This window comes from Bombus impatiens, unplaced genomic scaffold (assembly GCF_000188095.3).
Source record: "Bombus impatiens unplaced genomic scaffold, BIMP_2.2 scf_1445, whole genome shotgun sequence".
In the NCBI taxonomy this organism is placed as follows: Eukaryota; Metazoa; Arthropoda; class Insecta; order Hymenoptera; family Apidae; genus Bombus; species Bombus impatiens.
In genome coordinates, this window is record NT_177864.1 from 1172989 (window position 1) to 1200773 (window position 27785).

A 27785-nucleotide genomic window follows, 5' to 3' on the forward strand; every position below is an offset into this window, starting at 1 on the left:
TACCACCTAATGATAAAATCCGCAATCACTTAGTTGCCAACCCAATACTTTATCCAATCAGAACAGAAACGAAATACCAAACACCGACAAGTAGAAATATATACATTTCTACTATAAATGTATTACAACAGCAATCTGCATAGTAAATTAAGATATAGAAATACGTACATACTTAGATAGGTGATTAATTGCGCAGAAAGATCGTAATAGGCATAAGCCTCGATAAGATGAACGATTACAGTGCAATGCGATTTTTGTTTCGTCCGTGGCACGCTCAGGATTTCTTTAACATTCTGATTTTTAACATTTTGATAAGAATTTTTTTCTCTCGAATTACTCGAGGAAGAAGTTGCGAGTTTTTTCTTCTTAATGAATTTTTGTTTAATTGTCAAGCGTGACTTTTATTTGCGTGTAATTGCGTGTTTAAGTTAAGATACTTTGCTCGAGATAAATGTAATTTGAGAGGGTTAGCGTACAATTATTTTGCGTACAAAGTGAACTTCACATTCGGGAGTCGGGTCCTGCAGCCTATCTTGCTTTATATTTATGAAATTATTTTTCAAAAAGATATTGTCGAGCAAAATTCTACACGACACGATCGTTGATATCGAGATAACAAAGACTGAATCCAAAATGCAAAGTTAGTCGTTATAATGATTTATAGTAGCGTCGGGTCAGTACATTGTACGCATTTCTATTTTGCGAAGTATGATTTTTACTAACTTCGTTTCTGCTGTAACGCTTTTCCCAGAATACTTTATTTCCACTTAATTAAACATGGGTACTGTACGTGTGACAATATTTAAAGAGTATAGAAAGTGTAAATTCTAAATGCTTTCCACGAATGTGGCGTAAAATAACAAACCTCGTTCTCTTCTGTTTAAGTAACATTTCCTCTCTTCTACTTACTTTAAACTGTTTAAAGATCAACGTACAATGGGTCACGGAACATTTTCTATGCTACTAGCATGGTAGATAAGTGTATGGTAAATGTGTCACACGAAACATGAATTTGATACTAAATAAATGTTAAAGCATACGATATCCGGCAAGCATTTCTTATTATTATTTTAGTTGAATTTATACGATTTGTCGTAACTATTTCACCTGCTCCAAATCACATAAAAAATAGAGCTACTTTTGTAATTTCAACGTACGCTTGGATCGTCATCTAGCGTATCCAATATGTATGTATGAGCCATAAATTGAATGAATAAAAATCAGTCTTGCAGCAACATTTTCTAAAACTCCGACTTGTTATAACCAAAAATAGAAAGGAAAAAAGGAGAACGAAAACGAGGAGAAAGGGAAAAAGAATGGCACGATAGATTCTCTCATTGTAAGCTTCATTCGCCCCAAATCATCCTACGATCCCTCTTTAGGAGCATTTTCAAGTAGAAAAACGTCTCTAACAGTCCAAGCTCGATTGAGTACAACAGAGTCTAACGATGCGTCGTGACATAGTCTTGTGATTTCTTCGTCGCGCTGATCGTTGAATCGAAACCGGTGTCTCGATGAATTCGATCGAACCTCTCTCTTTCTCTCTCTCTTTCTTTCTCTCTTTTTGCAGTCTGTAACGCTATGCTCGATGTCGTATGACAACTAGTTGTTAGCGATGACATGGCTTCTTTTTATAGACGAGCGTAAACGTGGCGCGCGCGCTCGCGTGCCCGTTTTCTCCGCGCGTTAATGCTTCTGTGCGGAGCACGTGCAACTCGCAACGAATGCACGAGCGTAGCAAACATCCGTTGCTACCGCTTCCATCGCCCCGAGGAAAAATATTTTTCTACTCCTCGCTACCGGCCAACTTACTTGGAAAGCTCCAGCTCTTTTTCATTTTATAGGAGCGTTCTATGTCCGGACTGTTCGGCAGATTGGTAATGTTTCTGATAGCTTTCATCGTGCTATTACATGGTACACATCATGGTATATATACGTTCGCTTAGAAAAGTCGGGCAATTACTGTTAATTGTATACGTACGCTGTAGGAATACTTTCGTGTAATTTTGCTGCAACAAATTACAACACATCCTTATGTGGAAAGAATTTAATGTTGCACGAGATCAGTCTTCTTACTTAGAAAGTCTGGTTATATATTGCATCCTCATCTTCGGAATAGAATTAATACGAATACTGGAAACGGTGTTACATGCCGAGTGTTTAACAATATATCGAACCGATCGTATGTTCAATTTTTATTTTTAGTTAAGTGAAGTTAAGTGAATCATTATAAATGTGATAACGGATAACGGAATGGTAAAGTGAATAGTAAACAGGATAAATATGATTGTAAATATAATATGGTAGATATAATTGTGGTAAATAATAGAATATAATTATAAAAAATTATTGCTAGTATATTAAATTATATGTTTATAGTTCTGTTATTCATTTTATTATTATTCTCTTTTATCGCATTAAAATTTGCAATACTTTTTACTAGTTTATTAAAGAAAGGGAATTAAACCTTGCCCTATATTGTTTCAATGTTTTCATTGAAATTTAGTATTTAATTTTAAATCTCAAATTTTAATTCTCAAATTACGATTATAAAGGAAACGAGTTTTGTAAACTACGGACCATTATTTACTTTGAACACCAGTTTAGTAAAATTCCAACATAGAACTAGTTCAGCCAGAGTTTTGTCACATTATGTGAATCTCACAGATTGCAGCAGCGAGGAGTGCGTATCGCTTCTGTCCTGATTACAGCAGCACTGCAGCAATTAGAAGAAGAAGAAGAAGGAGAAGATTCGATTAAAATATTAAAGGGAACGATGGAAAGAAACGGAAGGAAAATAACTCTCGTTGATATATTAAATATTACGAAATGCAGTTCGATTCTAAAACTAATTACGCGGAAACGCAAGACAAAATTAGGTCATTGAGTACACGAACGATGTTGAGATAAACGATAAACGACGTTAGCTTTCGTCGCCTATTTTAACTTAATCGCTAACACATATCGCTTACAGCAAACGTAAAGACACGTTTCAGCGTCGAATTTCCTGCTTTTTTATCCGAAGTAACAAGCTGTTGATATGTCGAAGAGCTCTCCGTCGAATTTTTGTCGATCTTCAACGTCGACAGCCTTTGCGTGACTTTTACGTGAAATTTCCCCTGTTTAACTCTTTCGCGCATCGTACGCTCAATTTATAAGTTACGAAGCTTCAAGCTTCTGTAAAATTACGAGCTCATCTATTAAAGATCGACGAAGTTACGTGATCGCGATCGATGACGATCCGTTTGATGGCGATCCGTGACTCGAATATTTATTCGAGCAGATTGTACAGAATATAGATCGTTATTCCACTCGAACAGCCATGCCTATATGTGACACGATTGTGTAACAGAACCAAGGTGCCCGTTTGAAGAACACGTTGGCTAACGTAGACATTCAAGGATTTCTTTTTATTGCGCCCCGTGTTTCCCACTTTCGTAGGTTTTGCTCGCCGTGCGATCTGCCGAAGCTTCAAGGATCGTTCGCTTCTTGCCTCGTTGCATTTTTCATTCGTACGCGGAATTACGTTCTCCCGGATAAGAATTGATTTTTGCACGGGCTTTGGTGTCGGAGATTTAAGCGAAAATATCCTTGAACCGAGCATCTCATGGAAAGACTGTTATCTTGTTTCAGGCACTTAGTTAGTAATGCATGCTTTATTAATCCTGCACAGTGGATGAGATTGTTACATTTTCAACAACTTCATTTTATCTTGTACTTTGAATTTACCTATGTATGTATGTAGTGTATTGGAATAAATAAAATAAGAAATAAATATATAGTTGTTTAATAAATATAAAAAAAGTATATGCATAGTGCATAAAGAAATAAATATACAGAATTAATGAAGAGAAAATAAAAATTAATCTAAATATTGATATTACTAATCTTTTAATCTGAACAATAATTACCGAGAGAGAAAAAGCGAGAGAGAGAGAGAGAGAGAGAGAGAGAGAGAGAAATTAGGAGAAGTTTAACCATCCATTCATCTATTCTTATATTGCATCTTACGATTTCGTTCTGCTATCGAGTCTCGTAATGGAAATTTTCGCCTGCCGCGGGATATCTCGCGCGAATTTCCTGGGAGTTTACGGTCGGTGATATGCACTTTCACGGTTTATTTAGTATGTCCCCTATTCCAGATAAAATTGATAATTTTTCGAGAATTATTCGTACCTCGGCGGATCGTGTCCCACCTTTCTCGATTATACGCAGTTTTCATTGAAAACAACGACTCATAAATATTATTATCTGGTTGATAATAAATATTATTATTTGAATTATTGATAAATTATTATCTACCGTCGGCTAGAAATATCTCTCGTTGCTTTTTATGATAAGCCAGATTGCAGACTAGTTAAAATAGATACAAGATATTTATAATAAAACGTAAATAGATTAATTTACTTTTAACGTACGTTTCGAATTACGTTAATTTGTGTTCGGTGTGCCTTTCCAATTTTCGTTTGTTAAGATGAGTCTTGCATTAGGAAACTAAAGCAAATGTTTCTTGCTATTCTTGAATAAGAATATTCAAGAATATTCTTGAAGAATAATTTCTTCTTCTGTTCTCTTTTACTTAACTTCTCTTTACACTCAATGTTAACAACAATTTGTCTCGATCAGACGTGTAAGGGTGCATTTGGCTATCGATATATATTTGTCAATATTTAAAGATTCTTAACTAAAAGGATCAATACGCATTGTCAATACGATATCGTCAGTATTTATTGACAAACTTCATTTTCGTTGAGGATCTTGAAATATTGACAATACGTATTATTGATCGTCTAAGGGCACCGTAGAATCTGTTCGTTCAGATTGTTCGATTGATTTAACGCGTTACTATGCGTTACACACTAACAAGCTGATATCGTATAATTCGACTTGATCAACCGATACTCGAACATCGAAGAAAAACTTACACTATTGCTTTGTTTATTTCCACCGCGAAGTCGTACGATCGCGAAAACGTCGATCTCGTGTTATTCTTTGCGTTAGTGTCCTGCTGTTCGAAAGAAAAGTGAAAACCAGTCAGGCCAAGGACTTCGATACCGCTTCAGTCTGTGGAGATTCAATTATATCAGCGATAATGGAACTCTTTTTGTCTTGAAGAAAATTATTACGCCGATCGATATTCTTTCCGTCACTAATAATTAGCAGAGAAGTTAGCAATTGATTACTTTGGTACCGTAACGTGTACAAAAAATACTTGGATGTTCGTGGTTGAAGTGCATTTAATCAAGCGTAATGCAATATCGTGCCAGCCACGTTATTAAGCGAATATTACGAAATAAAAGCAACGATGTTTCGCGTAATTAATCGTGTCACTTTTACGTACTTTGACGAGGCAAATGAATTATTGGATCGATGCCTTTTAAAAAACGAAACGTAATAAGACTCGGATCGTTTCAAGCTATTAAGGGCTAATCATTCTTGTTTCTATCATTTCCGTTATTATCTTCTAAGTTATTAACGCAAAGAATTCAAACGAATTTTCTCATGCTGATAGTTCTACTGTAACGTCGCTTTAATGCTCGCTGTACGTCAGTTTTGTAACAGGGATGTGATATATTAAATATTCTCTGTATATCGTAGTAAGCTTAATGTGCTTTCGTATTCGTACTCGACTACATTCATACGCGTGTATTTAGATTTGAGATAAACAGCTGCCCTGCTAGTCCGCATCGTAGAAGACAGTTTACCCGACGTTTATCCATGCACAGACATAATTTATGCAGGTAACAGGTAAATCTGAAATGGAATAAAACGTACGAGATCATACAATTTAATTTAGTACAACAAAGTAATTTAGATAGTAAATGGAATGTATATATGTAATATCTCTGTGAATAAAAATATTTAGTATCGAGGATAAAGAAGCGATATCTTCAGAAGTTCTAATTATTCGAAAATAATTACGTAAAATTATTTCCTCGGTTCTGCGTATCAACGTAAGAGGCAAGATACTAAATTAAAAAACACAGTCATATCCTGACAATAAAAAGGATATTGTGTTATAGGAATTTATTCTTATCGATAGTTCCTAATGGTTACGTCGCTACGTCATCGTCTCTGTAAAAGGCATTAGAAACTCCTTCGTTCAACATTCATTTGCATAGCAGAAGTGCCATTACTATTTCGTACGGCCACTCCCGACTTTTGCAGGCCTCCGAGTTTCTGCATTCCTCGCTCTTCCTTGAAATTACTGGTCAAGTTGAATGAGTGTGCGAGAGATATCGTCCGCAAGCGATCATCCGGTAGATTGTAAACGGAGAATCGTCATCGTTATGCAGCAGAAATTCCACTCTGGAATGGCAGAACTGAAATTACTGCGCGATTACAATTTTGTAATTAGTTCCTTTAGCTTTTAACGTGCCTTTTCCGAATAGACACTGCGATACTTCTCCATCGAAGATTTTTTTTCTTTTTTAATTGAACGACAGGAATTAAAAAGTGCTAGATAAAAATTGTTCCAGGCAATTTTCTAGATAGTTTATTTATTTCACAACATCATTTATATCTTTTAATTTTCAATTTGTCCCTTTCACGATGGAAAAACTACTTTCCTAATAATTTGAAATTAATTGCTACTAATAATTTGGAAAAAAAGAAGATCGCCGTGTTTATATGTTTTATCTATATTTTTCTTGTTCTCCAGCGTTATCTTAAGCATCAAAGATACGAGCTACAACAAATCTAACATAGAGTAGCCGTCATGAATAACGCAACATATTCCTTTGGGAGGAGAATATTTCACGATTCTGGTAGCCTTCGTCGTTCAAACTTGTTCCAAAGGACGAGAGAGGATGTATATTGAATATCGTGCTCGTTTGAAACTTGGCAGGTTCTTTCAGTCTATTTCGATATCTTTTCAAAGTGGTTATGACCCGTTTTTGCTATCTTTCGCGCAGTTTGCTTAAAACCGAGACTTATCTCTGTGTAATTATCAAATTTGCTATTCATTTGATACGCCGAGTCTTTCGTTCGAAGGCTTAATTCATTTGGTTCGAAAAATCTAACGTAATCGTGTCTGATTATTGAGATTTTGCTTAATTCAAACTTTCACCAGTTCCAATTACAATGCAGCCTGATGTTGTAAAATTAATTATATCGTAATTTGTTTTATATCGATTGTTAATTATTTAGAGTATGTATTTAATGAAAGTACAGACTTGGAATGTATTTAACAAAAATAAGTTAAGGAAGAAAGATAACGATTTAATCTTATCTAGTGGATTGACAATTCAGACGACGAATTATTAAACTCGCATTTTAATCGTTCAAAATATTTAACAATAATTTACAAAGTATCATTAATAAGTAAATATAAATACGAATATATACATATCCATGTAAGTGTAAATATCGTATATAATAAATACAAGTATAAAAATGAATAAATATTTTCAACCTGCAAGGGAAGATTCCCAACTTGTAACTTGGAAAAACTATGAAACTTTGAGAATATGTAGACGATATATAGATATGTATCACGCAATCTTTTTTGAACCTTTTTTGGCCCAAAGAGGGTGATATTGACCCTTGAAAATCCATTTTCCGATTTTACCTTTCGACTCGCGAACTACAAAAGATAGAAAAGGGATTCCCAGACAAAAGTTACTTCTTTTAACGAGGACCGTCATTTGGCAAAAAAGTTTATCAACGTTCTAGGGAAGCTGTAACGTAAAATTCGAAAATAACTGGATTTTCAGAGATCAATGTCACCCTCTTAGAGTGAATTTGCATAGCAAAAAAGAAAAATAATTGCGTAATACGTATCAATATATCGTCTACATATTCCCAAAGTTTCATAATTTGTCGAATCTGCGAGTTGGATGATCTTTCCTTGTTAGCGATGGGTATATCAGAAACCAAGGTAATAAAAACAGAGGTGAATTTGTTTCCAAAGAGCCATCTCTCTCGCTGTTACTTTCCGAGCAAAATAACAATTTCCCACCGTCTTGGGATTTTCACGAGCGACCTGGAACGGGAGAAGCTTCCGTTGCATCCCGCGCACGAAATGGGGCATAAGGCGCCGTTCAGGGTCGTCTATCACGAAAGGAAGGATGACTACTATATAACTAACAATGCTTGTGCTGGGTCGATAACAATGATTGGCCGGACTTCGTTGACCCCTTTAACTTGCACACATTCCCGAGCCTCGCCCAATGTTATAAATCGACGCTCTTCCTCGCTCAAAATACTTGTATTGTACGATTGTATCGGTCTCCGTAATTGACGAGTGACGTAATTGTTGCTGTAATCGTGATTAATCCTGTTATCGCGAAGCGGACATTGTTGTATCAATAAAAATTGAGAAATTGATTAATCGGATAATACAAGAATTTACATGAAGTTAGACGAACAACAGAAATAGCATAACGAATGTACAATTTTAAATGAAATATCGAAACCGATCATTTGGTCAGTACTGGTAGAGCATCTTTCACAAACGCGACAAGATTTTTATCTTTCTCGTCGATGACATTGATTTTAGTCTACGTCGACTGGCAAACAAACATTTTTGCCCATTTTTCACGTACCTTGTATTCGATACGACGATAGAAATTATGCAAAACGAGAAATTTACAAACTCGTACTGCGTTGCCAAAGTAGCGCTATTAATTGCCTGTCACAATGGATATATCCGTCGTTGAAACGAATCGACGAATTATGCGCCATTCGCTTGGCTGCGACACATTGAAGGTATATTACGTATGTATGTACTTTCCTTAAAAATTATTTGTCTGTCGGGCCAGGCACGTTAGGGCAGCTCTCGATTCTAGAAAAGGGCGCGGTGCTTGAAGATTTACCATACAATAAGGCGCGAAGAAGCGTCTCGAGTGGCTGGTGAAGTGCCTTATCTTATTGTTAGAAGGAAAGTGTACGAGGCACGAAGGTATAAAAGTACGATGAAAGCGTACCACCTGCTGGATAGTCGTTGAACCTTACAACCTTGTTGCAAGGAAGATGTTTTAATCCTCTGTAATCTATAGATAATATTACACAGCCATAGACAGGAACGTTTTAAACGATACACAAACCCTTAGACAGATCTTGTTGCAAATGTTCTTACATATTCGTCTATAATTTGCAAATCTTATCTTATTTATTTAGAGATTGGAAAAAAGTGGGAAAAATGATTAAAATACATGGAATTTGGAAACGAAGGAACAACGCGTTGTTATTGCGGCTATTACATTTTTATATTGTTAATCTTCTTCGATCAAACGTGTCAAATCAAGCAGTACGTGTGTATATGTTTATAGTTAGATCGATGGTTTTTAAGATGGAAAACTATTAATCGTTTGAGTCCCAGAGGTCTTTAAAAAAAGATTGCGAAGGAAAACAAGCGGCGCAATAGTGCTCGTCATATTTGTTATTTTTATGAAATACGTCTATATTATTATATATGTATACTATTAATCCATAAATATTTTGAGTTTTGTCCAATAAAAATTATTGAGAAGATAACAATGAGATACAAAGTACCGTCAGTCGTTCGTAGCTTTCAAATACACTGGGACTTTTCGACACAAAATCTAAACAGTGCGATCGCGTACTTCGTTTTTGTTACATTCATTCGTCATTGTCTATCGACAGTGTAAACGTCGATCTCGAATGTTCCAAGTGATAATTATTGATTTTCTCTTGTTTTTCATTGTTGCAGGCCAAACAACGTGCCTCCGTAAAATGGCTCTTGTCGAAGGCGTACAACAACCGAGTGCCAGAAAACCTTCGTGATCCGTATTATATCGATAATGAGGTACGTAGAGCTGATTTTTTACCGGACACCTGCCACAGTTGACATTATAATCGATACAGAGACGCGCGGATTCTTATTAACGCCAATTTGAATTACGACAGAACAGAAATTGAATACCGATTGTAAGAATCGAGTTCTGAAAACACAGGGAGAATATTTTAACAACGAAACCGAACAGTTCTACAGCGTCGAAATAAGTTGTCGATTGACTAAAATGCAATAACGAATAATAATAAATAAATGAATCACGTGGAAGATTAGTTGTTAGAAATATCACATACAACTTTTCGATTTAATCTAAACTTACCATCTTCTGATAAACGCTCCCTTGCGTTTCTGTTATTTTAGAGTTGGTTGATCACAAACTGTATAAATATTTTTACCAATCACGTTAAAGATTGATTATTGAAAATTTCAGCTACAACTTCTCCAATTAATCTAAACTTGGAATTTTCTGAGCAACGTAATTAATGATCCCTCCTTTATCTTCAAGCAATTATTACGGCACAAACTACGTGTTTTTTTTGCTGAAAGTTTGTCTTCGGTTCTACTACGGACTTTTTCAACTCACTTAACTCGAGACTAATTAACTTTACAAGAACTTTCGACAGAAACATTCAATTAAAACAGCAGTGTTCCGAGAACAGAATCAAAGTATCAGTCGTATTCGCTGATAGAAGACAGCACCTCCGTCTAGCTACTTGATTCTTAAAGTATCGTCGTTTTCGGTTAAATTCTAATTTTTCTAAGTGCCGCGTATCATTCGACAACTCAGAGAAGACACCCGGTGGGCATGTCGGTTCTCAATGGCGGTAGCTCGGTTTCTTCCGCGATTTTTAACGCGTGCTCAATACTCTTTTGTGGCACACGTCGTTATTTCGTGACGGAGAAAATCGTTGCTGGCATCGTGAAAGGTATACGCAAAGTCGTTGGGCGTTTTACTCGGCAAACGCTAATAAAGATCCGTGAAAAGTATTCTTCCGCCGAACTTCGATAATGAACGGCGAAATCTCGGGAAAGTTTCTCGGAAATGACACGGATATCTGTTATAACGAGAGATTGCTTATCATAGATATGACGAACGAGGTGGACTCGTGTAATACGCGGCGAACGCGGAAGGAAAACTCGAGGCAGCATATTAGCCGTAACAAAGAATTCTCCGTTTTTGCGAGTTTTGAAAACGTCCAGATATTTTCAATTCCGCGTGCAAGTGCCTCTCTTTTATGTAAATAATCTCATCTCTCGTTGGTGCGAAAGATTTTTACACGAAACATGGAACGTCATGAAAAGGTACAAATCACCGTGCAAGACGAAATATTTCGTCGTGTCAAACGAGCAACGCCCCTATCGATCACTACGATATAGTTCGTCATGGCACAACGCCGTATGGAAATAATTCTGCATTCGAAATGTAGCCATTTCAACAAGGAAATATCAAACAATTTTTGCTCGAGAACTCCTCGTCCTACTCTCGCGATGCCAAAGGTATTCACGGTGCTAATTCTTACTGGATTACCCTACATAGAAATAATAAACATCACGGCGAGTTTGAAGTACAATTTAATCGAGCAATCGAGGAAAATTGTATATCGAAACTAGTAATAACGTTAGGGCGCGAAGGATAGGTAATCGCTTGGAGTAATTATTCTTTGTATCGTAAAAGTAAACAAACTGATATCGATTGTTACACTGTTACTTCACAACCGTATCTGGCATTCCACGTACAATGCATACACGAAAGCTTCGGTTGTGTGGTTGATCCAGTTAAGGCAATTGAATTACCGCGCGATCGTCCGCAGCCGACCTCTTTCTCTGCGATCAGTAAATCATGGAAGTACCGTGACGAGCGTTCGCGTTGATTTATACGTTTCTTTTGTGCCTTGTCGACTCGATCGCAGGATGTATTATTTAGCCGAGGACCATCGCCGTTTCATTAAACGGAATCAATTAATAGCTAGCTATCGATTCTTTGTTTCGAGACGCTCGAAATTCACGACCGAGAGGGAGCTGTTCAAGGTGTTCCGGCGCCGCCAGGTGAGACCCTTGAACTTGGAAAGTGCTATCGAACGGTTCTACTCGAAAGCGCGCTAGAGCCTCCCGTATCTGAGCTAATAAGAAGACAGAAATGTTCGTACGATAGATCATCCGAGTAATAGAGCAATCGTTTCTCCGATATTAAATTTCATTTGTTCAAATAGAGATCAAGGAAATCGTCAGTTCGTTTTTAATATCTGGGAAACCCATATTTTTTGTCCACTGAACTACATGAATTTTTAACGCGAGAACGCGTTCCATGATATTAAATTTCATTTGTTCAGACAGAGACTAGGGAAATTGTCAGTTCGTTCGAATATCCGAGGAATTCGTATTTCTTTGGTCGTTGAATTACAGAAACGTTCGGCACAAGGAGAAGGCGCACCTTCGTCGTTTGTTGTTCTCGTTTACTGTTCCTGCCCTAGCACGCAATTACAACGTAAAAGCAATATTTAATTAATTTGATAATCAAAATGCACACACGAGCCTCATTTTTAGACGTTAACCATCAACAAGACCAAATACTTTCGATCCGTGGTACTCTTTGTTCCAGAATAATGAATTCAGCCACAATAGATGTTTCAGCCTCTAGTCACGATCTCTCCGGTATCGCTTGATTAACCGGCAAGAACTCTCCTCTTTCTTCCTTATAACTCTTCCTTATGAACCATCTGCAAGCTAGTCGCATCCTTTTCACACTTGAACTTTCGTTCGTTCGGATAACCAGTTGCCGAGTCTCGGCTTTCCCTTTAAAGTCAAAGGTGTAATCCGACGATGATTACGACTCTCTGGAAGAAACAATAGAGACCAGAGTCTGGCTCATCTTCAACGAGTAGTTGTCGCGGCTTTCTTCACCTGTGCGAACGGAGCCTGAGCATCTGATAATCGATCGTTTCGATTGTTCTTCCGTTTTTTCTCCTTCCCTATTGTGTCTCGCCGATTTATCTTTTGTTACAGCTGATTTGCGAGTTCCTCCCGTTGGAAAAAGCGAAGTTCGTAAAATTGTACTAGCATGTGTAGATTCGGGCTAGCGATTGCGTAAGTTCCAATGATTGGCAAAATAATGTACGTAATACTTTCTACTTATTTCAGATCAGTGACTTGCTCGCTCGCTCGTTTTCAACAGACTTTTAACTACGATCGATTTTTCGAGCCACTTTTTTTTTATGGACCAAGAGCAGATTTAATTGGCCGTTATATATATATACAGCCAGCGGAGGCTATTTCAGTCATTTCAAGTGCCTACGTAAGGAATTAATGTAGCGTAAATCATAGCGGTAATTATCTTTTAGATAGATGACGTCGCGTTTTCCTCTTTTCAGTAAGACGCGTCGCACGAAAAGATTGAAAAAATAAAATTCGCAAGATATATATATTTAGGTATACTTTAGAAACCATTTATCTTTTATTTACTGTTTGATGTACTTTTTTTTAAAAGAAATCTTTAATATGTAATTTAATAGTCGCCAAAGTAATTTACATTAAGCATTTGAAATAAATCAGACAGTTGTATAATTTTTTTGAATAGTAATTTTTTGTATAGCAAATTATTTAACATATCAAATTTTTGGGCTTTTTATGGTTTTTTTAAATTAATTTTAATGCGGTAAAAAGTGATTAATTTTATGTAACTTGTAAAAGATATAAGATGTCGAATTATCATATTTATGTCGCTTCTTAACGAATATGAATTATTTATTAGCTAATAAAGAAATAATGATAAAGGACGTAAAACTATTGCAAACGTAATAATTAAATATTCCATACTTAATGCTTCCCCTGTTGAGTATTCAACCAAACACCACGGTGTTATTTCCACATTTCGAAAAGTAACTTAAAGTAAAAAAAACATGTTTGTATGGCACATAAAGCGAGAGGCAGTAACAATCGGAAAGGGATTAACTTTTTCTGTGCTGTACGTATATGGAACTTGGAACAAACCGCAAGAACCTCAGGTTTCTATCGTAAAGTTGTCTCGACCGAAGCTCCGCTGACCGACGAAACATCAATTCTGTCCCAATTTCTTTTCTGTACGAGGCAGAATCGTAAAGAGAGAAACGAGTTTTCGCGGCGACGCTTCAAGTCCGCTTGGAGTTGACGATTCAAGTAAAGGTATCTGGATATTCGCGATCTAGTTTGCGGGCATCTTGAAATCTAGGTGAACCGAGATTATCGTGAAATGATAAGTATTCATGGTAACATCGTTAATTATCCAATTAACCTATCAAAGACCAAAAACTACAATTTAAATTTATGCTACGTGTTACAAGTTTGACAATATCTGCGTCTCAAGGAATAGCCATAAGAACGCGACCTTTATCAGAAATCTCGAACTTTTATGTTCCAATCTCACCCTTTAGCAAACTTTATCTCATACTTTAACGAACAGAATGTTCACGTTTCAAGGGAAATTATTCAAATTTCTTTCTCTTGCATTCTGCATGTTTTCTTCCTTCTTTTACAAACGTTATCCTGGTTGGTTAGACGCGTGGCGCGTGTTGTTCCGCGATAGTTCAGCGACAATAGCGACGACCAGTGTATTTCCGTTACTACGATGCATCGTCTCGAGTTCTTCGCATTTCCGCGCACTACGCCGGAAATTACGGAATACTAATATTTGCTCGTCGTGCCTGCCGGATATTCTTATGCGGTTGCGGCCAACCTATGCGACACAGGGTATTGTGTTTCGAGCTGCCGCTACGAGCAGATCTGCTTTGACACGAACCTGATTTCTCTGCAGCCGCTATTTTCTTCCTTTCTCCTCTTTCCTTTTTTTAATTTGAGTTTTTGTTGCTTAGAAATTTTTTTGTTTCTTTTTCATAATTTAAGAGGTTTCTTTCTTTTTTTTTTATAGGAAACGGTTCATGAGAATTGAGTAAATTGCGTCTGAAATTCTTGTTTTATTTTTTCAATATTGGCTACGTTTGAATGGATAATTATTAGATTGCGGATTTTTGTACAAGCGTATATCTTCACAGGGAGATTTGTTTTATCTAGTAAGAATTATGACGGACATTCTGAGGTGTGTTTTTTCCTCTGTGTAAGCAATTTTCATAAAGAGACAAGATTTATCGAAGTTGTTTGTCGTTCGTAGACAACTCGCACAACTTTATTAAAATGTTTCATTTCAGAACCAAGAACACCTGAAGCCGCAGATCGTCCACGCACTTTCCAATGCGGAACTATACTGTTTGGCGCTGGCGAACATCTATTCGGATCCAAATTATCACAATCAGAATCATTGCGGTATTCTCCAAGCCCTGGCCAGAAAGGGTGTTTACCTCGCGGAGCCAAACAATACTCAACTCACCGAAACGATTCTCATTCAAAATTCACCACTCAAGATGGTAAGATGAAATGAACATTTTCGGTTGCACTTTCACGAATTTTTACGACCGCGCTCTAAACACACGATCGTGATGATACGCGAACGAAAATGGTATTAGCATAGAATACTTGAGAAAAAAATTCCGAAACTGTAAGATAATGTCTATTCGACGTTAAAACTGGAAGTGCGAGAAACTGTCAAGCTTTGAATAAATCAAGAAAAAATATACTTTTAATTATTTAAAAATCTACTGTTATTATTATTACTAAATCTATTATAATCTGGAAAATGAAACATCAAATAGGTAGTTACGCGTAGATATTTCCTTCGAAATCTCAGTCGTCAGAAAATAAAGAATATTCAACAAAAAAATCTAATTTGTTCCCCATACCATCTTTAAACATACAAAACTCTAATTACAATGTCGTATGAATAAAATTCCGAGATCTATCTCTGTTAAAACCGTATCAGTTTGCTGTCCTAACGAACGCACAATAAATCACATATAACATACATACGTAACCACGCGACACATCTGAATATAAAAGATTTATGAAGGGTAAAATAAATGCCAATTGAGCGCAAGGCAACAGGGAAAATAATTGTAAATCGAGTTCCTCTTATGACCTATTATAACTATGCTACAACCACTATAAAACAGATAGATATTTATTGTAATTCGAGGTGCCAGAAGGCCACACGATGGACTTGTTTTACAATAATCCTTGTAACTTATTCCTCCGTACTATACTCATACCGTCCTCTGATTTATATTGCACACAGTACTCCCTTTGGTCCTGTTATTTCTCGCCTCCTTTCCACTCTCCTTCTCTTGGTATTAACATCTACGTAAATTACAGAGTATAGCAGCTGCTATAAAATCTTTCAAATAAATTCTCTTTCCATTAAATATTCTGTCCACGATAGAATCTGACAGTCGTATATCTCTTTGCAGTCCGCGCATATGGCTGTGATAGAGGGCCTGATGGTCTTGTACGCGAAGGAAGTAGTGACTGGAGATCGAGTAGTTTCGGCGATCCGGCGGTTCGACCCTCAGGCGGAGGTGGATGTGCCAGCGGACCACGAGAAAGGACTTCTTCTCTGGATCAGCCACGCGTCAAACGCGTTGATTGCCAAGATCCAGGCGGAGGAAGGTGCTGGTGATAAAACGCGACTGCCAGAACTGCCAGCTGCCAAGGACTTCCAATCGTTATGCGATGGTGTCGGCCTTGCCGCCGTTGTGGCCTTCTACTGCCCCGGCGAGCTCAATTGGATGGACATCAGGGTGTCGAAGAGACCGTCGGTCGCGGACGCGCTGCACAACTTGTCGCTGGTCCACGCGTTTTGTAACCGATGCTTACCCTATTCCATTTTTCATATGCTACCCGAAGACGTGACGTATATGAGGGGGTAAGAGTCGCAGATTAATCGAAGGTCGTGAGATTTTTAACTTTCACATCGCTTTTTATTACTTTTAGCTTTTCGAGCTTTTTATAGTAACTCGACATGCAAACTGGAAAATATAAGTTTCTCAATGGTAACTGGTTCTATCAATTAGCTTAGTATTATTTCGGAAGAATGTTAGATCTATCGAAAGGAAATCAATTTTCCTGTAGCCAGTAGTATTAATGTGCTTAATCTTCTTTGTAATATACGATAATTATTTGCAAGAGGACCCTTCGATTTCCATCATTTTCTAATATGTTCTTAGGGTCATTGCTCTAAGCAGCGTTGCGAAAGTTTTGAGGGTCGCCGTCTGTTAAAAAGTTGTTCTAAAAAAGAGTTTTATTTTTTTTATTACAAATTATCTATTTATAAAAGAAAGTAAAATTATTTTGTATTTTGATAGAGTGGTATTAATTAGAAATGCGTTTGGATTAGACGTGGGTTATCTAAGAAAATAAGCCTCTGTTATTCACACTCTATTAAATATAAATTGTTTTGATAATAACTTTTTAATAAACGGTCTCACCCAAATAAAACCCTCGCGATACTACACAGAATGACCTGCGACAGCATATTAAAAAATTATGCAAGTCGAAGATGACTTTTTTTCGTCAACATCTATCTAATTTATATTATTCTTAAATGAAGTTCAATCTCGTTGTTCTACATGAACTTTATATCGATCAAATTCTTTCAATTGAACTTTCTCCATATAAAACCTTAGAAATGTTAATTTTGATTAGCATCGTGAAACGTGGTTTACTCCAGCGTTGTTAGCAACGACTAGCACATACAGCAAAGTTTCTCAGGTGTTGTCATTTAAATAATTCGTTTTTCCATACCAGGTGCATGAAGCAAAATTTAGTCGTTTTCTTGGCGGACATGTACAACGTATTGGAAATTCATCCGGCGAAATGTGTACGTTATCCAGGCGAGGAAAGGGCGATGCAGTTCTTAGATGGTACGTAAAGTATTCAAGACGAGAATGGCGATTCCCGATTAAAAAGCATTGGAGAGACTTGTTCGACACTATGAACGCATCCTTTGATCAGGAAGGGCTAATGAATTTTGGTATCGGATTAATGTGATTGGTGAAGGCTGCGTACATTCTGTATTGGACTTACCCGTTCTATAATTTATTTTTAATTATACTTTTTTTCCATGGAATTCCGCTTCTGTTGCGAGCAATCTGTACTTGTATATTTGTACAAAATTTGTTACGCACGTATCATAAGGTTAAGAAAACGTCTTAGCAAAGTTTTGTCTCATAACTATGTTCAATAAGCGTGTAAGCTTCGTGTAATTCATTCTACGCTACCGACGAAAAGCTTGAAAGTTTTATCAGTGAGCAGACTGGAAGAAATAAACCAACTATCTTCGGTGCTAAAGATAGATGATTTATGCTTCTTTCTGTACACGCGGTTAAGTAACGAACGATACAGTGATCTTAATTCATTTCTTCGAGTTAAGATTACTAAGAGTTACTAAATTATTATTAATTTTGAACAAACAAAATCTAGACTCACGCGTACACACATACACATTTTTATGACTATTCTATAGAGCCAAGAATTATTTTCAATAAGTTATAATAAGTGTATCACGTTGCTGTTTCGATGCTCTGTTCTATCCTGGAAAACAACGCGCGACAGAATTTTTCTAATACCCCACACGCTATCTGTATACAATTTCGTATCCTGTTACTATCTAACGAATCGTAAATCAACGAAACGGAATATTGCTCGCAGTTGGAACGGTATCACGCTTTTTATCAGTGTCAGTACACACACTCGTTCCCAGTCTCGAGATCCAGGTCCTTAGCAGCGACTAATAAACGCATCTGTATCTTTTTAGACGGATATATGCAAGACAAAAATTAAGTCGAATTATATATTGTTTCACGATTAATAATAAAATTTACTTTAAAGAAAGGAGAAACAATTGCAAGAGAAAAAAAAAAGAAAAAGAAAAAAGAAAGAAAGAACAAATCAACAGCGACGATCCTCCACGTAATTATATCACTTAATGTAAAACTGTAATATTTCCATATATTTCTATGGCGTAACCTTCTTGATGCTTGACAACAACGCTATCCTCGCCTTCTTCTTTCGTCAACTTCCGGTTGCCAATGAACGAATACGGTGCGGTGACGGGTGCAGCCTGCCCGCGCAATAGTCATGGCGTAGCTCATAAAAGAAGTCTGCCACAGTCTATAGCTCCGATACCTGATCTGAGAAGCAACCTCTCCGTATCCGCGCCAGGCTTCACAGGTACCCACACGTTACCAAACAACCAAAAATCATGAAACTAGGTGGTCTTCTCTGAATCGCGTTTCGCCGACTGACGTGTCGGTTCGAATGAAAAAAAAAAGAAAATCGAACGCAAAAAAAAGAAAAAGAGAAAGAGTATGAAAAAGGTTCAGGTCTTCCGAGGGATCATCAACCTGTCGAGTTTGTCGTTTGTTCTTCGATGGTTCCTTCTTATTTTATTTTTATTTTTATTTTTTCAACTTTGTAATATTTCATTCTATCTTAATTTAACTTTCTTGGTTTTCTGTTTTTGGTCTTCTTTAGATTTACTACATTTTAAATGCGACGCATTTTCCCTTTCCTTTGAGTATGGAGTGACAAAGGTACTGTGAATACGTGCGCGAATTTTAGAATAAAAGGTAGATTTGCTATACTGAGCGGATTCAGGTTTTCTCTGTTAAACTGTACCACGTTCTATCGGTAAAGATAAAAAGAACATTCTACCATTAGAATATCATTATTTTGTATTCTTGCTAGAACTTGTTAAATCAAGTAATTGCTAGTCTATGTTTGTATCTCATCGAGGAAACCTGAAACACTCTGTATATAGAGGAAACAAATGTAATTATCAATGCACAAAGAGATATTATTGTTAAAATGAGTTTGATGATTAAAGTATAATCATAATTTATCATAGTTAATGATAAATTAAACTAATTAAACTAATTTCTCTAGAATCAAATTATTATACCATTGAGTTGTTCGAAAAATTTGTAGCATATTCAAAGGGAGGAAATGGGGATTTTCTATTGGATAACATCGCGAATATTTCTTCTTAAACTTTTCATTTTTCTTAACAATGAATTCTCTTAAATAACTGTTGTTGTAATAGTAATCCCCACAAGTAGGATCAACGTTGTTTTATCGAACAAAAAAGCTTTCTCTATTGATCATTTCGAAATAAATTTCCCAGTAAATTGATCGTTTCCTTTGATCATTATATTTAGCGTACTACGAACAATATTTCGTCCAATTAAGCATTTCGTTATTTAAGAGGAGTTTCTCATAAAATTCTCTTCTGATCTCGCGAAGAACAGCTGAATTTCATATCGATTGTTAGAAACGCTACGAACTTTTCGAACAACGTGATGGATTAAACTCGACGTCGCTAATTGACGTTTAAGTCGTAAATCACATAAAAAATGGTATTTCAATGTTCGCGCAGGTATTGTACGGTAGAGTTACTTTTCTTAATAACCGGTTTCCTAATGATTTCGGGAACGATGGAACGATATCCACGATCTTTTTACGTGTCTAATCTTTTCTCCAAGATCGCACAGTACGTCTCGATTTTTGTTCCATTGACGGATTTGTCATCGTTGTAGTAATAACAATACTACATCGTTGTAGTAGTAACAATACTATCGCGTGTCTGTATCCTACGCATAAGAAGGACGTTAACTGAAACAAGCTGAAAGTAAAATACGTACTTCGACTCAGGAATGATCGAACGAGTTGTTTCAAAATGTGTCCATATTTTTATCACGTGTAAAAGAATACTACTACTAATGATAATTAATTAAAAAAAAAAAGAGACAGAGGGAAGAGAAAGAAAAGAAAAAAAAAGCAAAAACAAGCGAATGAAAAATGCGTTCTGCATTTAAAACGTGGCCAGATGTTTAGATTTAGCTATGTAACAAAGCGCAGATAACTATTAGGCGCACTCTGCTTCTTACTAATCGTATTATTTTGCGTACCATTTAATGCCATGATGGAGTAGCGATCTTCTAACTATTAGGACTGCATGAAGAATACGTGTTTGCGCATTTTTGTGATTAAAAAAAAAAGAAGTATTAACAAACGTTCGTTCTCATCGTTTGGTTGCCGCTTGCGTTGTCGTTAGCTTTCCGTTCCTTTCGTTCTGCATGATGCCTCCTCTTTGTCTTATATCATATTGACTGATACAGGAAGAAATCTCAACGATTCATTAATATATCCACTCCATATTAAGTTGGTATACTTGTTTTGCAACGTACATCGTCTACGTTATTGCGTGTTTTGTATTTCTGTGTCTGCTCGGTGATCCTTGTACCTATTTTTATTTCTGCCCCTTGTTTCGTTCGTTTTGAATGGGTTTGGTCGACTTTCTTTTTGTGTGACACATTACCACGACGATTAGACACAGCTAGAGATTAGTCTGTTAGCTCTAATTAACCGTTTTACCCATCTGACGAGTGTACATTTTTCCAGTGTATGATAACATTAGCTTTTGTTCAATAGACATATTGGTTTCTGAAACTCGTGCGTCCCGAAATTTCTATAGTCTGGCGACAAATTTTCATCGTGACGCGATCACGATTTATTTGTTACGATCGATTTTCTTGCAGCCACAGCACAGTGGCCGATCGCCAATGTTGGACAATGTTGCCGGACAGTGTATAGAAATTTCGCACGTGAGTTTCATTCGGTGTATCATGATGCAACTTAATGTTTTCACACCGATTAAAGGATCCTTCTGAACTTCTATTGTCCTACACGTCAGGAGTGATTATTGATTTAGATATTGATATCATTTAGGTACATACGTAAGCGATCGCTATAGCATTGAATTATTTTCTAGTTGCAAAAGCACCGTCATCCTCCTCTGTCAAGAAGTCACAATCACTGCAACAAACTGCCGAAAATTATTCTCACGACGACAGGTAGGTTTTCACGCTTCATTTTTATACTTATTTCGAAAGTAATCCTAACAATTCTCAATATTCTACTCTTCGTATGACGATCCTTAAAAAGAATACAGAGTATATTCGGTTAAAATATTGCAAGACAGATCTTTATTCTTCTCGTTTCAGAAAAGGCTAGACTCTGTCGTAATGTTATAAAGATTAGCAAAAAATATGGAACGACAAACGACATTTATCGCTTTCGGAATGCATAAGTTTCTTAGTAGTCAACTGTTAATCCATTTCCTTGTAATATTGATTCACACTCCGTGAACACAGGCAGACCGTATTTCTAACAACGTTTAATACGAACACTAACACTCTGTAGCTTCGTTTCTTCAGACTTAGAGCTACGTAATCATAAATCAAATATAATTTATCCTTTATCAGCATTCGATACGAAATCAGTGAATAGCAAACACTGATCAAAGCGTTGAAAATTATTCTACTATCTCTGATTTATGATTGTTTCACAGACGAGCAGGGAGCGAAGAAAGTTTCGTAGTCCACCGTGGCAAAGGCATCCCTACGTTAAGCTCCGTAGCAGACGAGAAATCTATAACTAGAGTAGATGCCGCTGGTCGGCCAAGCAATTGGGAAGAACAGAGGAGAAGCTCGTATGCTGGCCGACGATCCAGGCGTAACAGTGTTTCGGATGACTCTCAGCTGACCATTGAGAACTTTGGCGGATCTCAGGTGAGTGATCACTGTCAACGTGATATCAATTATTCAGATTCAAAAGAAGTAAAAGGGAACGATCGAGTGACGACGTTTCTTGTGCAGGACAATTTACACAACTTCGGCAGAAATCCAGACAAGGAGGTCGGCGCGCACATTGGCAAACGGAGCACCACAGAGCCGACACTACCAGCAAGATCTAGCGTTCAGGATGTGTACGGTAGCGGAGTGCAGCATATTTTATCAGATAACGGATACGATAAGGAAGAACCGCCGAGATTAAGAAGGCAGACCTCAAACTCTAGCTTGGACAACGTCGCGCTCAAGCAAATTTTACATTCCAGCGAGAACGTTAATTCGGACGGGGATACGTCCAAGTTAGCCAGCTTCGCGAATTTAAGCAGGCAGAGCTCTGAGAAAGGGATCAACTTGACCTACACGGAACAAGAACGCGACGACAGCAAGTCGAATCTGTCGAATAAGAAACTTGGTCAGACCAATGGTAATAGGAATGGTGAGAAGAAAACGACGTTCGCCACGTTACCGAATACGACCACGTGGCAGCAACAGAGCAACCAACAATCTCAACAGATGGAACAACATTCTGTTGGTATGTATTTATTATTTGAAGAAGGGCATGACTTAGATAGTTCCTCCTATATTAATGGAATAAACGATGTAATCGTGCTAGCAGACGAGAACGGAGGTAACACGATTATGGCCTCACAACTGAATAATATTAGATTGAAGTTGGAGGAGAAACGACGCCACATAGAAAACGAGAAGAGGAGGATGGAAGTCGTGATGTCGAAACAACGGCAGAAAGTGGGCAAAGCTGCGTTCCTGCAAGCTGTCACGAAGGTAAAATACGTGATTACGCTCGAAAAGATGATCGCGAACTTCGCGTTTCCCATTTTTTAAAGTCTCACGATCGAATTTCAGCCAGATCACTTTCATGGCCTCTTTAATGATTTGTTTCTTTCATTGGAAGATGCATCATTGATAAGATATGAGAATAAGTATTTTTAGAGAGCGTATATGTGCTTCGTTTTCTCGTTTCTAATTATACTTAGTATCCCGGAGGAATTAATCTTCGATCGTTCTCGTACAAGAGTAGGGGAAAGGAGATAAATCGAAACGAAACAGAGCATTGAATACAGCCATGAGGTATTTGAAATTTTGCCACGGGTGTTTAGTATAGAGCAATGCATAATTATATTGTATCGAACGTCGAACAGTTTCTTTTTCTTCTGTAACGAAATTTGTTTAGATCCACAAGCAATTCGATATTTATTATATATTTGCTTCTATAACGTTTATTTGATTTTATAACTGGCTGTATTACTATATTCAATTACTGTGAAGTAGCGTTGTAAGTGAGCTTGCGATAATAATGTTTTATTTCAGGTAAATGCCGCATATTTTTCGATACTTGTTAATTTCTTTCCGTAACATCTATATTTCTGTCATATCATTAGCTTCTGGAGCAATGAATCTTTGTGTGTAGTTGCAAATGTGATATAATTTTGATGCCTATCATGGTTAATGCAGATAATCTTTATTGCCAGCTAAACTATTGTAATACGTTTTTCTTTCTTATCTTTCAGCTGTACTTGGTGGTAAGTGCATGCTGATATGATAAAGTTCTATTATTACAGAATTATAAAATTGAACGTAGACTACACACTTTGTATAATAAAATAGATTATCAGTTCCTTGGATGCCGTTCTTGTTCCTCCGCTTTATACATGTTTATGTAAAAATATCTCTAAATAAGTAATGTGAGTAATAAACAAGTAACCGTTTAAATTAATTTGGTGACGGTATGCATGTTTTACATTAGTAATTAGCAACTTTTAACCGAGAAAGTTATATTCAAATTGACTTACTTCTCATCTATCGATATTAAATTTAGAAAAACTGAAAAATCTTAAATATAGACGAAATCAAATTATAAGAATTGTAATTCCTAGTAAAAGATAATTTATATCTGAGAATGTAGAAGATAAAGGCAGTAAAAACGCTATGTTTCTTTTGCAAGTTCTTCAAGCAATCAGATAAACAGATACGTATTTACTCATTCACTTTAGTTGGGAACATTGTGCACTACGGAAGTTCTATCGTACTTACTTAAAAAGAATTATTCAGTTGTGCAATAGCGAAGAAAGCTATTGGCAATTAAGTATTTGCAAGTCTTTGAATTGGCTTTGGCGTTTAGTGCTTGAATGTAACGTATATATTTGGCTGCGGAGAAGTCCGACCATGGTGTGGTGGTTGATGACATATTGGACTCAGCATATGCGGACTCCAAGTACTTAACAAGGCACGGTGCTTGGGCTGGTTGCAGGGTAAGGTTAAATCTCCCTCTTCATCAACGTCTGGGGGGGACAGTCCGGCTGAAATTGGTCCCCCCACTCCTGTAACCTCCGGATCTTCGGGGGAGACCCCGACAAGTGTTTCCGAGACGACCCCCGTAACCCAACAACCCTCTCAAGAAAAACCACAGAGACCCTTCTCGCTCAAGGTACGATATTATACAACAGTGTTCCTGTAGATGAACATTTGAAAGAGAAATATTTGCTGATTCGTCTAGCAATTTACATACATGGCTTATGTATGGCTTCTAGACATTCGTTAACTTCTTTTGTACTTTTGCTTTTAAAGATATCATTAAAAGGACTTTGATCTCTTATTTTTAATTCTTAATATAAGAAACAAGTAAAGAGCAATAATAATAATAATTGCCTTAGTACGCTGCAAGTAAGATAGAAAATGTGCTTTCTATAATTTCCTTTAATCAGAAAATAATTTCAATTGAGTCTTTTTTTTAACAACGTATGATTATTCTGCTTATCGTTGCTTACATTTAGTCATAGAGGAAAACGAAACAGTCTCAATGCATTCTGTGGTCTTTGATCAAGTTTGCTACTCTGTTCCCACGTTTCAATGCAATTTTGTACAATATCGCTCTCGGAACGCATGGTACAGTACTAAACACTCCCTGGATAAAAATCTATAGAGACGTGTTTGAAATTTGATTTGAACTTATTGTTTGTGGTGGTGGTTTTACACTTGTGTTCTAAACATACTTTAGCACAAAAACATTAACAAAACCAATCTTACATTGGAATACATATGTGATGTATGTATGAATACTTTGAACTGGACTGATCTATTGTTATATGTGTACATTTTTACAGTAGTTAATTGTAGACATTGGTCTGTGTTTATTGTAATCTTATCTACTACTTCAAGGGAAAATCGCATTGAAAGGCAATTTCAGCTCTTAAAATTATTATAGAAAAATATGACTTATAAACTGACTCTAAGCCTTAGGTCATCAATATTACGGATCTTCAATTTAAATGATCACCAATAATATTATATTGTTCACACACATTAAACTCCAGTTTACTTATACATCTACAAGTATATTATTTATTTTTAATTGAAATATTTGTGCATATGTCAAAAGATATACATATATTATGTTGCAAGATTGTCATTAATTATTAGATATTGAGAAATGGATAAAATACAAAATAACTAATGTACCTGTAGGTGTGCAGTATATTAATATTATGAGAGAATACATTCTTTACATATTCCAAATAATCATTCAATATTTGTACCAATGATCATAGGAAATTAGTGAGGATGTTCGGGATGTTGAACATAAATGGTTAGAGCATGACGGTAACGCCCCATTTATTGAAACAAGACGCACTCCAGATATTGAGAACATGGATCTTGAGCAATATCATCAATCTATATCACAGTTAGTATACATTTTCATTTTATAACATACAAAGATTTCGTTTTATCAAATCTGTTGAAAAAGAATATGTATACCTTTTCGCAGAATGAATAACAGTCTTAGTGAAATACAAGCTGATATACAACGTTTAGCAAATCAGCAAAATCAAATACAGCAGCAGCATTTAATGACACAGCATCAACAGCAAATACAGCAACAGTTTCAGCAGTTGCAAAGTCTTAGTCAACAACATATGCAAGTATGTACTATTTTCCAGTTCCTTAATTTAGCTATTTTTTAATAACGTCTAAAACATTTATATCTTTTTTCCTTTCCTGTTTAGAATTTTGGAATGGCGCCTATAAATCCATTAACATCCAAATTACAAGATACTCAGCAATCTCAGTTCTATCTACATGATCAACCCCAATTGCAAAGACGAATGTGGGGTCAACCACCTCCAACTCAAAGCTTAGCAAATGAAATGGCTGCTGTGGGCTATCAACAGTCAATGGATCCACGATATAGTACTCAACCAACACGTATGTACATTATAACAGCCTAAGATTTAATCTATTGATGTTTTCATAATTTTTAACATAAATCTTTCAAAACTTTGTGTAGCTTATCAACAAGATATGCGCTTATATCAAGATACACGAAATTGGGGAACGCATCCACCTCAACAGAAAGGATTTGTTCTACATGATACTCCTCAAGAACCGAGGTACCTCAATGGTGGAGATCATAGTCTTTGTAATAATCAAATGAGTCATCCTGGTCCTACATATCCATCATCTACATCTATCTTTAATCAAACACCACCATCTTCTGCTAGTCCACAACATCGCAATGCTGTGAGTATAATGATTTGATTTTTACTTTTTTGAATAATTCACAAGGAAAAATTTTTATTTCTATTTTTATGTAAGTATTATTTAAATTCTTTTTTGTTTATGGAAGCAATATTAAAATATATCTTAGATTCTTGAAGTCCAATTTATCAAGCTTTGTTTTAATTAATGTATTTTAAATAAAATCCATATTTTAAGTATGCAAAAAAAAAAAATAAATAACTATATATATTTTCATAATAGTAATTTAAACTAACAGAGAAGTTTTGTTTTATTGTTAAGATTGTATATTATTCGCTACTTTTTTGGTCAATTAGATAGTAAATGAATTGCTTCATACATGTATGTGTATATGTAAGAAACTGTCATGGAACCAGTTAGTGATGTAATGCACATTTATAGATACTCTCTTCACACCTAGTATAGCAGACGCTCCTCGGATTGAAGTTTCAACGTTCGAGCGCACCTCTCCCTTTTTTAAATTACCTGCCTTTTTAAAAGATTTATACAACCAAAAATGCAGTTTTTTCATTCATCCAGTTTTACTAATTCGTATAGTTATCATTATAAGGTTCGTTTATTTGTGACAGTTTGATAGTTTATATATTATATTAATATTATCGCTACCAAATTTTCTATCCTCAATTTTGTTATGTAGGTTCATCGAATAAGTCAGTTAATGAGTGAAAGTCCTGAACCAAAAAGGCCAACTGTACATCATATACCGATTAAGTGTGAAAGCCCTACCGAAAAAAGACAAATTACTGCAATGCATGCACCTGTTCCAGCTCCACCTGTTGATGACATGAAGCCTCAGAATATATCATTTATTGGTAAGTGTTTTTTTTTCCATTCACCTAAAAACATATCATGTGTAATATCTTCAAAAATTTCATTACGTTTATGTTTTTGTTTTCATCCTCTTTTTGTTCACTCATTCATGTGTT

General features: G+C 36.3%; 1 protein-coding gene across 29 annotated transcripts in view; it reads left to right on the top strand.

Annotated features, from left to right (window-relative positions):
* The window catches only part of LOC100748792 (patronin), an 87103-nt gene that overhangs the window by 50352 nt on the left and 8966 nt on the right, over positions 1-27785 (top strand). For 20 of the 29 annotated variants that reach the window (XM_024371577.2, XM_024371582.2, XM_024371584.2 and 17 more), the window contains exons 2-17: positions 9674-9769; positions 14935-15150; positions 16087-16541; positions 17423-17538; positions 18737-18847; positions 21447-21528; positions 22026-22245; positions 22333-22837; positions 22919-23088; positions 23835-23846; positions 24575-24751; positions 25872-26005; positions 26069-26243; positions 26328-26526; positions 26609-26841; positions 27497-27671. In XM_024371577.2, coding sequence (XP_024227345.1) covers positions 9674-9769; positions 14935-15150; positions 16087-16541; positions 17423-17538; positions 18737-18847; positions 21447-21528; positions 22026-22245; positions 22333-22837; positions 22919-23088; positions 23835-23846; positions 24575-24751; positions 25872-26005; positions 26069-26243; positions 26328-26526; positions 26609-26841; positions 27497-27671 — 3076 coding nt within the window. Of the gene's footprint in view, positions 1-9673; positions 9770-11653; positions 11804-14934; positions 15151-16086; positions 16542-17422; positions 17539-18736; positions 18848-21446; positions 21529-22025; positions 22246-22332; positions 22838-22918; positions 23089-23834; positions 23847-24574; positions 24752-25871; positions 26006-26068; positions 26244-26327; positions 26527-26608; positions 26842-27496; positions 27672-27785 lie in introns of those variants that run through there. The other 9 variants (XM_012392442.3, XM_012392439.1, XM_024371580.2 and 6 more) reach the window with 8 other exon arrangements.